This window comes from Myotis lucifugus, unplaced genomic scaffold (assembly GCF_000147115.1).
Source record: "Myotis lucifugus unplaced genomic scaffold, Myoluc2.0 scaffold_38, whole genome shotgun sequence".
NCBI classification, from domain to species: Eukaryota; Metazoa; Chordata; class Mammalia; order Chiroptera; family Vespertilionidae; genus Myotis; species Myotis lucifugus.
The window spans coordinates 3,946,516-3,963,355 of record NW_005871086.1 but is presented as its reverse complement, the minus strand read 5'-3'; the positions used below and the strand labels follow the sequence as shown (position 1 = coordinate 3,963,355).

The 16,840-nt window shown below is 43.1% G+C and overlaps 1 protein-coding gene across 2 annotated transcripts in view; it reads left to right on the top strand.

The window, feature by feature from the left end:
* SCG5 (secretogranin V) overlaps positions 1-6,735 on the top strand; it is a 60,319-nt gene extending 53,584 nt beyond the window's left edge. For both annotated transcript variants that reach the window (XM_006087487.3, XM_023752840.1), the window contains exons 5-6: positions 2,409-2,462; positions 6,174-6,735. In XM_006087487.3, coding sequence (XP_006087549.1) covers positions 2,409-2,462; positions 6,174-6,269 — 150 coding nt within the window. In that variant the 3' untranslated portion in view covers positions 6,270-6,735. The remainder of the gene's footprint in view (positions 1-2,408; positions 2,463-6,173) is intronic.
* Positions 6,736-16,840: the final 10,105 nt, after the last annotated feature.

Sequence of the window (16,840 nt, the reverse complement as noted above, 5' to 3'; positions counted from 1 at the left end):
TCATGCCCTTATCCCCATGGTGTCTGCGTCCATTGGTTAGGCTTATATGCATGCATACAAGTCCTTTGGTTGATCTCTCCCACTTACCCCCACCCTCCCCTACCTTCCCTCTGAGGTTTGAGCATCTGATCAATGCTTCTCTGTCTCTGGGTCTGTTTTTGTTCATCAGTTTATGTTGTTCATTATAATCCAGAAATGAGTGAGATCATGTGATATTTATCTTTCTCTGATTGACTTATTTCGCTTAGCATAATGCTCTCCAGTTCCATCCATGCTGTTGCAAATGGTAGTAGTTCCTTCCTTTTTACTGCAGCGTCGTATTCCATTGTGTAGATGTGCCACAGTTTTTTAATCCACTTATCTCCTGATGGGCACTTAGGCTGTTTCCAAATCTTAGCTATTGTAAATTGTGCTGCTATGAGCATAGGGGTGCATATATCCTTTCTGATTGGTGTTTCTGGTTTCTTGGGATATATTCCTAGAAGTGGGATCACTGGGTCAAATGGGAGTCCCATTTTTAGTTTTTTGAGGGAAGTATATACTCTTCTCCACAGTGGCTGCACCAGTCTGCATTCCCACCAGCAGTGCACGAGGGTTCCTTTTTCTCTGCACAGGATATTCTCTGTGCATCAGGAATTGTTACATCCCAGAAAGGCAACACCGGTCAACAGCCTCACAGCAATATTACTCATTCCTCCAGTAAATGACCATGTTCCCCCTTTCTCCATATATACATGTGTATGTGTATGTGTATATGTGTATGTGTATGTGTATGTGTATATGTATATGTGTATGTGTATGTGTATGTGTATATGTATATGTATATGTATATTTTAAGTTGAGGTAACATTGGTTTATAGCATGATATAAGTTTCAGGTGTATAACATTATAATTCAATATTGTATACACTATAGTGTGCTCACCACCAAGAGTCTGATTTCCATCCATCACCATACATTTGACCTCCTGACCCCCTTTACCCATCTGCCCTCCCTCCACCCCCCTTTTCCTCTAGTCACCACCAATCAGCTATTTGCCTCTATGAGTTTGCTTATGATTTGTTGGGTTTTTTTCATATTCCACATATGTGTGAAATCACATGGTATTAGTCTTTCTTTGCCTGATTTATTTCCTTTAGCACAATCCCCTCTAGGTCCATCCATGTTGTCGCAAACGGCAAGACTGCATCTGATATTAAACTGATCAGTCCCCAAGGGAGCATGAGACGGAGGCCATGGCCAGGATGGCCTTTGGCAGCCAGGGGTCCCTCCCTCCCTGGTGCGGCCTCCCTGCATAGTTGAGGTTGGGCAAGAAATACACATTGTAAATTGCGGGTGAGGTAGATTTTAATGAACATGAAAATTACGAAGCTCATTCTTGGCATGTGTCATTTTCATTTCCAAATCCACCATAAAAAAATTTTTTCTATCCAGACAGTTCCGAGGATACAAGTGCTGTATAAACTTGTTCTTTACCAAAACTCTGTCATCTCCTTTAAAAAAAAAATCAATGTCAGGGTATTTTATTTAGAGTACGATGAATCACCTTTTTTATACCTTCGTTCCCTTCTGATTAAAAACAAAAAACAAAACCCACAAGTAAAGCCCCCCAGCTTCCCTCCTCCCCTTGTGCCTCCAGGTTACGTGTCTGTCTTTTGTGATCCCGACAGAAGGGAAATCTGTTGAGCACGTGTCCGATATTCTAGAGCTCATTCCAGCCCCTGTGTGTTTGAAATACAGCAATATGTGGAAACACTTATACAAACTGTGGTAACAGATCCCGTCCCCCTCCCCCGCGCCCCCCGCAACATAACTTTCCTTCTGCCAAGAAGTTTTTTTTTGGCAGTTTTTAAAAGGCTCACTCTATTAAAATTGTTATAGACCAAATGGTTTTCCGATCGTCTTGACTGGGTGCACAGACTAAAGCCACGGGAGGAAAGGCTGCAGAAGTCGGAGTTCCATTTATTTACCTAGAGGATTGTTATTCATGGGCGGGCACCGCTCTAGAGAACAGTTTATGTGTACAGCTCATAAAAAGGGAGTTAGGCCCGAAAGTAAAGTGACACAACATTGTTTGTTTTGAACAAAGGCTGTTCACAGTGAGGAGATGGGTTTCCAACGCGCTTGAGTGTGAGAGTGCCGTGTTTCCCGTTTATGGGATGTTGATGACAGGGAGGTGCCTCGGCGCGTTGCAGAGACCTTTACCCAGAGCTGCACAACCACCAGCGTCCCCCTCGTGGTCTAGCTTTCTGATGCGACCTTCCTTTCATCTAGTTTCTTTTTTTCCATCTAGTTTTGTTTCCAAAATATGGTATGCAAATATCCAGGGGACACACCAAGTGTTGCTTTTAAGATAGAGGCTCACCAAATCTGATCCATGTATTTGTTGTCTCTTCTTCCCACTCTAGAACAAGAAGCTCCTGTATGAGAAGATGAAGGCAGGACAGAGACGAAAGCGGAGGGTAATGCACAGCGGGCTGGTGGTGGCTGGGATGCCCGGAGCTTTCTGAGTGGGGCATGGACAAGCTGTAACCTGCAGTTGTTGGGATGGAGCAGTCCTGGGAGGGCAGAACAGTGGTCTGTGTGACCAGGCCACTCCCACAAAGTCCGCCTTGGTTCCTGGGATGGCTTTCTCAAGCTTTCGTACATGGTTTTTAGTGCAAAGCCAAGTTTTGTGGTGATTCCATCAGCTCCATTGTACACAGGAAACGTGTGTTGCATCTCTTGCCTGGGTGTACGTGAGGATGTGTCTTTCTTCAGAGGGTCTGGAGGCCACTGGGAGACTGTTCACATATCTGCATCAATTACATAAACACACCAGACAGGGACAAGGAAGTGATGAAAGGCATGCTCTAGGCAACAATGCTGAAGGAATGTGGGGACAAAAGATGAGAAGAACAAACCTCATTCTTCCCACATGCCTCTTTTCTTGGCCTACCCAGATTGATGTAAACATCAACTAGATCGATTATATTGGTTTGCTGACCTCTGAATCTACCAACCATCCCAGGGCTGCCCAGGGTGGGACTTTGGTCTGGATGTGTCATACTGAGCCGCTGTGGTGTTGCCTCATGTAAAGCTGTTGAATTAGCGCTGGGTTTCTCACTCATTTGATGGCACCATGATTTAATCAGTGGTCATTGTCCATTCAGCTAACCCACTGGAACCTTCCTACACAGGAATGCCCGGCCACCTGCCACCATTCTCTGATCATCAGGAGAAAAAGTTAAAATCCTAGTATTACATAGCTAAGTGCTACCAGAGAGTAGCCATCTTTGTTAAAATATACAAAGCAAACCATGTACCCAAGGCCACTGACTGGTTATTTAGAATAATAAGTGCTGGGATCCTGGTGAAATGTGGGACTCTGGACAGTGGTCATGGCGGCTGTGCTGAGAGGTTTGCCGAGTCCAGTCAGAGTGCTTAGGGGGCAGGGAGGTGTTTTTTTTTTTTTAATTTAGCATTAATTCTCAGGACCCTGCAACAGAGACTCCCAAACCACTATGCCACCTGACAAAACACAGAAATCCCATGGCCAGTTTTCTATGCTAGATGCAGTTTTGATGTCTGGAAACAGATCTTTGGGAGAGTTAACAGAGTTATTAGGGGTTTTTCTCAGGTGATTACAGTGTCCAGTGGCAGATGGTGGCAGGAAGGGTATGAAGGGTGTTAGTGGGCTTGAGAGAACATCAAGAAATTCTATTCCAGGAGCTCAGAATACACATAATTTACCAGCAAAATAGCTTGAATATCTCTCCATGGTGCAACAAGGACATTTCCAAATAAGACCAATCATGGGCCCAAAATGAATAACTTAGCCTTTAGCTTTAATTGTCTCTGCTTCTTGGCTCACCATTCCTTCTGCCCTGACTTGAGTAATGACTGTGGGTCACGATTTAGGTTCAGTGATGAAACCAGGATTATCAAAATCAGAATTCTGGCTAGGACACATATTATAAAGGTTTTACTTTGGCCTCAACTTCCTCCTCGTAGGAAAGGCTTAGAATTTGTGAAAATATGGGTCGCTGTGACCCAGAGGTATCAAGTTCTTTCTATTCTCGGGCATCTACAAAGACCCAAGCTCATGCCGCAAACCGTGAGCCTCTCAGGACTGTTGGGGAAATAGAACTCGCCTCCCCTGTCATCATGCCTCAGATGGTGCTCCCATCTTGACTGAAGACTCTACCACCTCAAATGCATGAATCAATAGAAATTATGGGCTTCCCTTTGGGAAAGGCTTTCTCCAATGAAGCTCAGTATTTGCTGTGGGTTTCCAGAGGACATGGAAAGTAGGGATTCAATCCCAACGGTTCTTCAGTTGTGTAACTGAATAATATTCACTTTGTAACCTGGCTAGTCTCTCACCCAAAGCTGAAGATAAATCTATAAGTGTCTTAAGTTCTCCAGAGGATAATTAAAACCAAGTATCATTATTATTACTCTTAAGTTAGGATTCAATGCTAATAGTTAAACATTCATCAACAAAGTTCAACTGATTGCTCCTTTTACTTCTTCGTTAATTTACTTCCCCTTCCCTCCAATCTTTGCCATGTTCTGGGTCTGGTATGAAGGACTATCTCCCATAAAACTCCCTCACCAAGAGGATTCTCCCCAAAGTTACAATGGAGCCCCAGGTGGTTTTATGAAACTTTCCATACTTGCTCATTTTCAATTGAATTCCTATTTGCTTCATGAGTAAAAGGTTAATTCACCTTTAAATGACTTCGCAAATTTTTTAACTCTGAAGATGTATCTTGTTAATATTTGAGGTTTACTATTTGTTTTATTTACTAATAAAGAGCTATCAACCTTGTATTCCACTGTTGATTAAACACAAAAATCTACTTTCCTTTTTTAATGTAGTAGAATTTTCAGAATAAATATTACTAAAAATCACTCAAGAGATTTATGATATGAATATGCTTTTTCAGTTCACATTTGCTCTACCTTCCAAAGATCTTGATATAATTCTTTGGGATAGGCTAGGGCCATTCTAGCTGACAACCTTCTTGTTATAGAAAAGATGTTAGTTATTTTAAATATTTTAAAGATGTCTTCCTGGCATCTTTTGTGACATGACACTTTTCAGATCTCTGAGGACATTGCATATTTTTAAATTCTCAGCTGGTTTGTGATGCATTTCTTCAGGGTGGGTGGGACTGGCATGCTTCATTACCCATTGGAATGTGGAAAGGACATTTACAAATACTAAGCTCAGTCCCAATCCTTCTCTTTGGAGAATGTCTGCTCACCCTTCAAAAGTCACAGCAGACCTGTGCACTCTGCCCATTCATCCCTGGGGACTCTGTATGCAGCGGGATTGCTGATCATCTGCAACTACAGCTTCTTTCCTGTATTTTTGTTCAGTTATTGGAAGGTGACTTCAATAACCAATATTTCAAAACTTTTGAAATTTTTTTTCTACTTGCTAAAGGCTATGTTGTAAAGCTGCAATTACTAATTCAAATCCAAACCTCAAAAAAATATGTATTAGAGAGGGAATGGAAAAACCTTGACTCATTCAGAATACCAACAGATAAAAGAGATTTCAGACCATGGAGTCTTGAGTCAAAAATAATGGAGCCTTCCACATGACTTCCTCCCTTTTTTCTTCAGCTTTTCCATTTCACTGAGGGAAGGTGGAAATGATTACCGAGCCCCTGCTGAATCCTCTTTAGGAGAATGCTGGCATGGAAGAGCCAACATTATAGGATGATCTGTGACTAGTCTGCAAATCGAATTTCACCTTGGCCCTGCTTGGTGATCTTTAGAACCTTCGTCTTGTAAAATAATTTAATGATTTAATGCATTTCAGATTCTCTCTTCCCCTTATTAAGGCCATAGAATAATAATTCTCTTTCATAATGGGCTTGTGTATCTAAGTTAATAGTGAGAGCCTATTCGCTGGTTAATTCCAAATCTTTGTGCCAAGCAAAGGAGGGGGGCATAATGCATCCAATAAGGACTTTATAGCTGCATGAAAGACACAATGAGACACATCTGTCAGACAACGTTTCTCCTCCCACTGAGATGTGGGTTAGTTCACTGGAGTGATTATTTGTTACCTTATAGTTAACCCAATAGACCAGAAATGATCTCATCCACCTATTTTGTGAGGTGTCTATATCGATGTTCAGGTATAATACCAAGCCATGCTATTTTTTTTTTTTCAGAGTGTCAACCCATATCTACAAGGACAGAGACTGGACAACGTTGTTGCAAAGAAATCGGTCCCCCATTTTTCAGACGAGGATAAGGACCCAGAGTAAAGAAGATGCTGGGGGGACACCCACACCGCCATCAGGCCTTGGTATTGCTTATGTGCATCTGTTATTAGAGCCCCCGTGAATGGCGAAATGCTTATAATTTAGTCCAGTGTGGATGAAAAGCAGCTTTACCTTGCTATTGCATTGTCCTTCACTGATAGCCCCGCTTTCTGCTAAATACAAACTTTTAAAAAAAATTTATTTATGAGGATCTGAAATGAGCATTAAAATGAAAGTGTGTATGTCAATAACAATGAAAAGCAGGACTGTGAATGGAATGTCAGATTTCTTGCCGTTTGGAATGCTGCTTTGGCTGCACTGTTTGGGCCCAGTCTGTAAAAAGCTGGCATTTGGTTTTGATGATGTCGCTCACCCAGCCCATGGGCGTTGTTACACACCAATAAAGAAGGTTGTACTCGGAGGAGGGCCTGACACATCTCACTTGGCTGCATCTTAATAAATGTGCGTTGTGTGCAAGCATTGGCATAGGAAGGTTGTTGTTTTTTCATTTAGACCATTATGAAAACAATGTCTTTGCTTACTAGGACAAACTCATGAATAGGAATGTATCTGATCTTAACAATAATACTGTGAGGCAAATGGGGCTGCATTATTATCCCCATTTTACAGATGGTGGGACTGAGACTCAGAGCTTCCATGGAAAGCTGGAAGTGGCACAGACAGTACCTAATGACTAAGGTCTTCTGATTTTGAGTTATTTTTGTTTATTAAGTAAATAATGGGTTTCTGTCATGTGCCAGGCACAGGGCTGGGCTCTGGGGGTGCATCAGCGGCCCGATCTGACACTGCTGAGACCCTCGGGCAGCAGATCATACCATCTTGGTCTCGACGTGTCTCCAGGGGCACTGAGGACGTTGGCCAACTCCACTGTGGTGCTGGAGTCCTGTGCTGCCTGTTTGTGAAGAGGTGTGTGCACTTTCCTTCCAGCCGAACTCTCCCAGGTCAGAAAAGCAATTCAGTGGACGGCTGGCAGAGATCAGTTCATGGGGGAGATGGTTCCCGTGCCTTTTACAGCTCCTCACTCTAAAGCAGACAACAATTTCAGGCTTTGGTAGCATTGGCCTCAATTTCTTTGTCTATAAAAGGGAGGAAGCACTCAGCGAGAAAGATCATCCTTGATTTAATTTTAATAAGTGCACATTTATGTCAGGGCCTTGTCTAATAGAAATAGCTTGACCGTATTTAGTTACCATGTGAGTCTGTTATTGGGGCTTATAAAAATCAAGAAAGGTATTGGCAGCTTTTTCATAGCAGGAGGCATTTTTCCAAGAGTTTCTGCAAGCAGTTTCTCCACCGCCCACAGCTTGAAGCACCCTCGCCACCTGCTTTCAAAGACAGTTCAAGTTCCCTCACTGGAGATGCGGAGGGCTGCAAGGGTCTACCCTATGTGTTCTGGGTTTTGTAGGTATTTCAGTTACATCTCATGCCAGTTCCAGCTCTCAGGCAAACCAAAGACATCTCTTTCACTAAGATTAGAGAGAAGGAAGGAAAAATGGCTAAAGGAAGATGTTTTGTGACCATGAGGAATAGAGTGGAGGTGAAGCAGGAGGAGGTGAGGTCAGACGCGCTCCTGCCCTGCCCTGGTCTCTGAACAGCACAATGGGCTTCCCTGGCTCCCATGTCAGCTGACTCCTCCGCTGCGTTTAGTGTGAGGTCACTGAGGGCAGAGTGGAAGGTGAGTGAATGGGAGAAAGCAAGGTAATTCCCAGGAGCTGCATCTCTGAGGCTCCTGTCTCTGTCCGGTGAGCCTGGCTCCAGGCTCCAGGCTCTAGTCATGCTGCCCGCCTCCTGGTTCCTACAGCCCAAGGAAGCCGTGGCTCCTGTCATATTGTCCTCTCTGTGTTATTTCACTAGCCCCTGTAGCCTCCTTCATCACATGTGTAACCAATATTTTATATTAAATTCCTTCTGTTTGAAATTCTCTGTACCTGCCACAGACTCACAGGTGATCTTAGGGTGTCCCTGCCTTGGCACAGGTGCATGAGGGCTCAGAAAGCCCACACCCACATTTCAGAGGAGGCGGATGGAATGGGAAGTGAAGATGGTGGGGGCCTAGGATGTTGCGTGGGGTTGGATTGGATGCTGTAGCAGCTCTGGTTCAGAGCCTGGTTAATTCCACATCTGTGAAAGCCCCCACTTCTGGACTCCAATTCTCTCATCACTGCAAAATTAAAGCAAAGCAAAACAAAACAAAATAGGTACTGCCCTTCCTCTGACACTAAGAACTGCATCCTGCTTAGCTAAACCTCACCTGGAGCCCTTTTCTAGTGACAGTGCTGGGAGTCAGCGAACATCTACTTAAGGGGAAAAGACTACCCATCGGAGCATCGAACTGCAAGGGGCTCCTGGTGGGCTACTGGGTTCCTCGTTGCTGTGCAATCAACACGAACTCTCCATAAATGTTCATGTTTTCAATCATCATTCAAGCACATACCTGGCAGATGGTCCAGAATCTTCTTACTTAGGGGCCCTGTAAACAATTATCAAAGGCCCCCAGGGGACTTCATCAGTCTGAATTGGGGGTAGGGTGGCCTGGGATCACTGGGGCCTGGGCAGCCACCTTTGACATCCCTTGCTACCACACAGTCTTGTTGGCGAAGCTTTTTCTTGTCTAATGCCTAGACACTTACCTAGCGGGGGGCCAGACTCAGGCTCCAAAACAGCTGACATGGCCTCCAGAATTGGGCTATGAAGTTAAAACTTGCTTATTTCCCAGTTAGAGCTGCCTTCTAGAGTATAAGCCAGTTCCAGGGTCCTGTGGAGCTGCTCTAACACTTGCCTCCTCCCCTCTCCCCTGCCCTCTCTCCAAGCACCACTCATAAACAGACCAGCTCTAGTTAGACCCTTTGTGAGGACACTAGGACCTTCCCCTGCTGTGCTTGGATCATCAAGAAACCAGTGGCCCTTCTCCCAGGAACATTACTCATTTTTGTCTCCACTCCAGGTGGTCTTCCACTCTCCCCTACACACACAGAAGAGGCTGGAAGGTGAAGTAGCCCTTTCACTGGGCACCCAGTAAAACCTCTGCAGAGGGCATTTGTGCACCTACAAGTAGGAGGATAGCAAATATTTTCTCTACGGTTCTGTGATTCGCTCACAAACAATGCATGAGTCAGGACTGAGCCAGGTGGGGAGACAAATGATTTATGAGTCCAAGGAGCCCTCAGTGCAGAGAGGCTGACAGGGAGACAGGAGTCATGGCAGAATCTGGGCAGGTGTAGTGAGGACTCAGTAGCTAACCCAGGGTGGGTGGGTCAGGAAAGGGAGCCAGAAGGTCACACCCAAGCTGAGGCTTAAAAAGTTTTTCAAATTCAGGAGGGAGAATGGAAGGCAGAATGTTTCAAGCAAAGGAATTCATGTACAAAACTATGGAGAGAAAGAGAAAAGAGAGAGAGAGCGAGCGAGCAGGACTTGGAAGTGCCCAGTCTGGTGATGGTTTTAACAAGAGGGAAACACATATTGGAAAACTAAGAGGTAAGTCCAGCAAAGAAGGCAGAAATCATGCCAAGAAGAGCCAAGGCTGAGTGGGGCCACAAAAAAGTATGTGGATTTTATCCTGAAGGCTGGGAAATCCCAAGAGGATTTCATATACGATGGGCGATTATCAAGTTCATATTTTAGACAGGTCCCTGGTGACTGTGCAGACCAGGCCAAAGACTGTTCAAGTTCATAATCCGGAAGAGAAAGAATAGGAGGAGCCCTAGCCAGTTTGGCTCAGTGGATAGAGTGTCAGCCTGGGGACTAAAGGGGTCCCAGGTTGGATTCCAGTTAAGGACACATGCCTGGGTTGTGGGCTTGATCCCCAATAGGGGGTGTGCAGGAGGCAGCCAATGATTCTCTCTCATCATTGATGTTTCTATCTCCCTCCCTTCCTCTCTAAAACCAATTAAAATAAAATAACAGGAATAAGAATTCTATGCAATTAAAAAAAAAAAGAATCGGAGGAGAGGGCAAGGAAATGAGAAATGCAGATATTTTAGGGCACATAGACATTCCAGGTCCTGTGAGTCCTGAGAGCTACTTGTAAAGCCAGGTGGGCTCAGTGCTGGGTGCGTGTACAATCTCCATCTCATTATGTCAGAGTATTTAAGGTTAATTCCAGGAGGAAAAGAACTCCAACATATTGGGTAGATATTCTTCTTAGCAACTTTCACCTAGCAATGCAGTTCAGTCAGAGGTCACTCTTTCCCCTAATTAGGTATCCCTGTTTCTCTTATTATCCTCCTCTGTGTTCCCGTGGGACCTCACATACACTTCCGTACAGTCCCTGGAACAGGGAAAAATAATAAGAGTTACTATGTGTGTAGAACAGGTTCTATAGACCTGATTCATTTAATCCTCGCTCCGTACTAGATAAAGCCACTGAGGCTGAGAGGTTACTTGACTTAACCAAGACTCCACAACTAGTAAGTGGCAGAGTTGGGACTTGAACTTAACTCTCTTGATCTCCACAATTGATAACCCTGTACCCAAAGCTTATTCACTTATGTGTCTCCCTGGCTCTACTGGGTTATTGCTCCAGGCCATGGACTGTGTCTCATTTCTCTTTCTATCCTGGTACCTTGCCTAGGGTCTGACAAAGGCAATTAACTGCTTGCTGAATGAATGAACATTATGGAACGTTTTAAGAGGCCAGGAAAGACTCATCATCTTAGACCATGTGTAAAGAAGAAAGGGTGGTATTATTTCTTATGTTGGTAGGGTTCACAGATTGACTTGAAGTTGTGTATATGATACCCAGGTCCTTTTATAACTAGCCAGTAAAACTCTCTTCCTCCCGTTTTCCCTGAGGCACTGCCTGAATGTTGGCAGTTCAGGAAGTGTCAAGGCACATAGTTCCAGCCAAATTCTTCAATTTGCTGCACTCCAAGGATGGCTCCACATGACCTATTTATTAGGGAAATAGACTAAACCACGTAGTGGTTCTACTTACCCTGAGGGCAGATCTGTGGGAAGACTCCTCATTGGGTTAGGCCATGGGCTTTCATCTGCCAGCGCTCCTCTGACCATAGGACTATCCAGTCGGTATGTGGGTGGCACATAGAGCATATGCCAGGCTTTAGCTATATCAAGTGCTATGGCAACAGCCTGGGAATTAGAACAGAGAGACCTTGGCAAACATTGGCCAATCAACGGGAAGCTTGCTCAGGCTCATTATTCATGAGATCCATTGAAAGGGAGACCTATGTAAAGAGGCTAACTTCTTGAAAAGGTAGCCTGGAGACTGGCTTTTACCAGCAGCCTGAGCACAGCAGTATTCTGGTACTTGCTCTCCACAACCTGCTTCTAAAGGAAAAAGAGGCTCTACCAAGACTTTGTAACTTTCAGGCTGCTCTCCCCAGTTTGGTGAGTTCATTGTAGATGAATCAGAAACATATGGATCAAATTTCCTCCTAAATACACATGGGTTTGGCAATTAAAAGAAAATGTGTGTAATATAGCAGATTTGGTGGCCACCAGCTCTGTGAGAAGGCAGGGGCCACTAAAAATTATCGTAACTACTTAGTAAAAAAATATATATTTTTTTTGGTTAAAAGTACCCAAGGATATTTTTCTATTGATTTTTAGAGAGAGTGGAGGGGGAGAGACAGAGAGAGAGGAACATGGATGTGAGAGAAACACATCAATTGATTGCCTTCAGGACGAGCCCCGACCAAGGCCAGGATTCAGCCTGCAACCGAGGTACGTGCCCTTCATCGGAATCAAACCCAGAACATTTCAGTCTGAAAGCTGACGCTCTCTCCACTGAGCCAAACAGGCTAGGGCTAGTGAAAAAATTTGATTGCTAATGGGCACAGAAGAAAGGATGGAGAAAACTAGCAAGAGAATCATGGGTGTTACACCTTGGCTCCTGAAGTCTGTAAGCAAAGGCAAGGTGCCTAAAAGAAATGTGTCTTTGAATTTGGGTTTAGAAACTTTAACTTATGATTTGTGAAGAAAGACTGTTGTAGAAAAAAGCTGCTACAGGATGGGATGAGACAGACTCAAAAGGCCATCCTCATAGACTGAAGGTTCTATTGTTTGATTAAATTAATTTCATCAAACAATAAGCCATTTCTCTCAACATAAACCAAAAATATATTCACAGGAAACAAAAATATTTGGAATTGCTTTGTAAAATATATTTGTTATTGCAGACACAGAGTCATGCAGAGTGAGAAACATCTTAATAAAACCCAATAGCAGCTCTAGTGTTTCATCCCCAAGTAGGCCATCATATGAATTTTCATCTGCTGGAGTCACTTTCCTTGTTAGGACTCATCACAATATTATTCATTTTTTATTTCAGAAATAATTTATCACAGAACTATTTTTAAGTGCCAAATTCTGAGGCATGCTATCGGAGTCTTATACAAAGATGCACAAGATACAGACTTCCCTCATGTAGTTTATAGCAAAATAAATAAACAAATTTTCAGCAATTTGTGCACGATTATTATGTATTTAATCCTGTACCATCACAGTTCAGCAGGGACCAGTTAGGCACAAAATTTCTAATTAGATTTGCATTTGACCTTGAGTGCTGCTACTTACAAGCTATGGGACCAAATTATTTCATTTCACGGAATTTTAGTTCTTTCATTTGACAAATGAGAAAGGTAATATCTACTTTATCAAATTGGTGTGAGAATAAATTCCCTGAAATACAGCACTTGTATTAAACCTTTGATGCCAAAGTCACAATTAGCCAGGTTACAGTGCAAGAAGCAAGTTCTTTACTCTGGATATTTTTAGATGAAGGTGATATAAAACAAGGAATTGGGTGCTCATTAAATTATTTGAAGATGTAGAGGAGCAGGAGGTGGGGTCCCATAGCTAGACTTAATCAATTCATAGCTGGGATCCAGAGGTCAGGAAGTGGGTGCCACTGCCACCACCACATGGCTAGGACTGATGCATGACACTCCCAAAGCCATCGTTTTGACACAGACATGCTGAGTGCCTACAGCTACTGCCTTTCACAGGCGAAACTGCAGCAGAAAAAATTCTTCTCTTTTCTCTTCCACCTTCAGAATCTTGTGGGAGTGCACTATTTGGTGTTCTATTTTGTTTCCAGAATCCTAGTTTCCAGTTTCCAGAGAGTCAGCTAATCTAATTTTTAGCTTTCCAGCCTCTTCAATACAAGAAGGCACACAGAAAGTGATGGGAATAGATAATGTGTGCCAGTTGACCATATCTAATATTGAAAGTATTTACCACAGTGTTAACATATGATAAGATCTTTAATGTTAACTATCTTTTTTTTTGCAGTTCAATTTATTCACTTTTACAACTTATAATTCATTCCATAGTCTTCTTTGTTGGTATAACGGCTTTATTAGTTCAAATCAAGACATCACATGTTCTAGCGGCTAGAATCTAGCCCATCATGATGGTGCAACATTTAGCTCTTCTTTGTAGCTGGAACTCAGTAATTTGTTTCATTCCATTCCAATGATTCTTCAGACAATGTCATGGACTCCAGTCCCTCCTGGGTGGTCATAAATGATTTCAAAGTCCTGCTTTCTCATCAACAGGCTAATCAGAGGGATGTTCTCATATTCACCATACTTATTGTTGTTGATCTTACTGCTGCTGGGCCAGACAAGTCTGGGATACAAAGAGCTCACTGACAACCAGGTTGCCCTGCATGCCTCACGATAAAACCTTTCTTTAGAACTCTAATTTCTTCACAGAGCCAGTCTACCTCACATGCTTCATCTGCCAACTCACAGTTGTCTGAATTGTTGGGAAGCACAATGTTTAAGGTAACATTTTTGTTCAAATACACCGTCTTTCAATTTAAGAATACACCCCTGGTTTGGTTTAACTTCCAGTTCCTGGACTTTTTCCTTGATCCCTTTGTTGTGTGGTCTGGTGATGACTCTTCATTTACTGAGGACATTTGCTCAGGGGACTTCTCTAGCTCTGGATCTTACCACCAGCTCACATCATACTGGATGGCTTCATTGACTTCATTAGACTGAGCCAACCAGGTAGCCAAAGAAACATTCCCCTGCGGGGGAGCTGTCCCTCTCTCCCACTTCTTCGTACACTTTCTCTGGGGAGCATCTTCAACCTCATGAGGGCTATCCCTACTTTCACATGAATCCTGTGAAATCCATTGTGTTGCACCTGCTGAAGCTCAGTTTGAGTCCTCTTGGTTCTCATTTTCCCCCCATAGCTACGGTGGTGCTGGAATTTTGCTGGATTATAACACACAGGGAATTTAGGTCTTCAGTTAGGTGTAGTGGGCAAAGGGGGTTGGAGAATGAGGAAGCTTGATTATTCATTGGGCACAACTGAACATGGAAAGACAGATTTCCATTTCTGAATGCTGCCCCAGGAACAGAGAATGGATTCTAGGCAGACTTCTGATACCAAAAACTTGGGTAAGGCTGCTGGGCCACACCATCCATGTAATAGAAGGGCCTGGTTATTTTTTTCAGAATGTGTGTTTTCTTTTGAAGATTTCATTTTCTAGGCTGCTCTCATTCCAAGTCTGCGACTGGGAGGGTTAATGGGGGCATGCCGACCCGACCTCCTTGTGGCCGGTCCCCTGCAACCCGGAGCGTCTATGGTCAACTGTCATTATTAATAGATATGCTCTTTAAGCCAGCATTCAGAAACGATTATTCTTACAAGTGAAAGGAGTCCACATCATATTTTCCTCCTCCATTTTGTCAAAAGTATATGATCAGGGAATTGATATTTTCTATATAGAAGTAGCCAAAGCACAGGTAAGGTGAATGCTCTGGCAAGGGTAAAAGTAGAGCCCATTGTTCTGATCTCAGTTTAGCCATCCACTCACTATTTTATAATAGCTCCACAGAAGAGAGTGTGGCCAAATGATAGACTGTAGAATTTTAAAGGTGACTTTTTTTTTTTTTTTTACAAACTTCCTGTTTGATAATATAAGGAAGTGTGTTCTAAAGATAGTGATTGCAGCAAAGACGTACATCAAACTCAAGCTTTCTCATCAGTACTGACATGGGAACTGTTTTTCCTCTAAAGTGAGCATGTCAGACTCAAAGGCTAACACGGGCCAAACAAACGAGGCAAGTGGCCAGCGGGCCGGGAGTTTGACATGCACTGCTCTAGAGGGAAAATGGTCTGGATGAAAACGGTAAAGATGAAGGTATTTTCTTTTTCTCTAAACTTTGGCCCTTTTTTTGTTGTCGTTGTTGATTTGGGGATTGGGTTCTAAGCTTATTTCTCCTCCACAGCTTTTGGTTGCTTCCTGGTTGACTGCTGCTATGTAGAGTGTCTGGGGGGCTGGGGGGGGGGCGGGGGGGAGATAATGCATCGTGTTTAGATGGCACCAGTTATTTTTTAAAAAATCAGATTACTTGCCATTAGTTTATCATGCCCCAGAAAACTCTGAGAGGCTGGCATATGAGAGAGGAATTTATTTTTATTGTAAAAGCAGATGAACTTAGAAAGTGAAAGGGGTCAATGGAAGAGCCAGAAAGAGAATGAAGAGATGCCCAGCATGCTATTTTCCACCCGGCCAACAGCCCATGAGAACTATTCCAAGTCACTTTTTACATATGCCTTGACTGTTGATGCATCAAAGATGTCCTCAATAGATTCACAACTCAAACCACATTGCAGTATTTTTTTAATAAAGAGGATTGAAAATGCGAGTGCAGTATTTCTTCTGTTTTTGCAAATGGATGCGTTCAATGCAAAACACTGCCAGCAGCGAACCCTATATTGGTTAATATGCTCAGACCCACTGGGCACACAACAAGCAAAACCATCGCATTCCTTAGTGAAGTATGATCAGACGCTCTCACACGGAGTGTGCCTCCCGCCTCACATCATAAGAGAAGGGGCTTTTTTTGGATACATTTTGTCAACACCAAAAAGTGTAAACAGCTTTTTCAAGAAGCCGGAGTGTTTTCCTCCTGATTCACTCTGGATGCCTACAAGTGTTTCCTTTTAAGTTAAAGCATTTTACAAATTGTTCCTACTGAACCAATTTACATATTTTATCATTACTACTTTTAATAAGTAAGTTTTAAAAATTTTTTTATTGATTTTTAGAGAGAGAGAGGAAGGGAGAGGGAGAGAAACATTGGTGCAAGAGCGAAGCATCCATTGGCTGCCTCCTGCACCGCCCTCCCCCACCGGGGATCCAGCCTGCCCCTACCAGGAAACAGCCACCTTTAGGTGCACAGGACGATGCCCAATCAACTGAGCCACACCAGCCAGGGCAATAAGTAACTTGTTTTTAAAATAAAAATGTATTTCACATTGTTTCAAACTTTCTGAGATGCTTGGGAGGAAAGAGACAGAGTTCATTTAAAACACTCTTGTTTATGATAGATAAAACCACAAACTTTTGTGATGTTAACCAACTCAGAGAAAGAGAATCTGAACTTCAGAGTATTTTGTGTTTGGAGAGAAGACACACCAAGGAGAATGGGCTCATTTCAATTCCATATATTATAGGAAGGAAAAGATCAAGGAAGAGCTGGTCTTAAAACTGTCAAAATATGAGAATTTGATGGGAAGAAAGAAGGAAAACAGAGCAGTTGGAAATGTAAAGATAAAAGAGTTGGATCCAG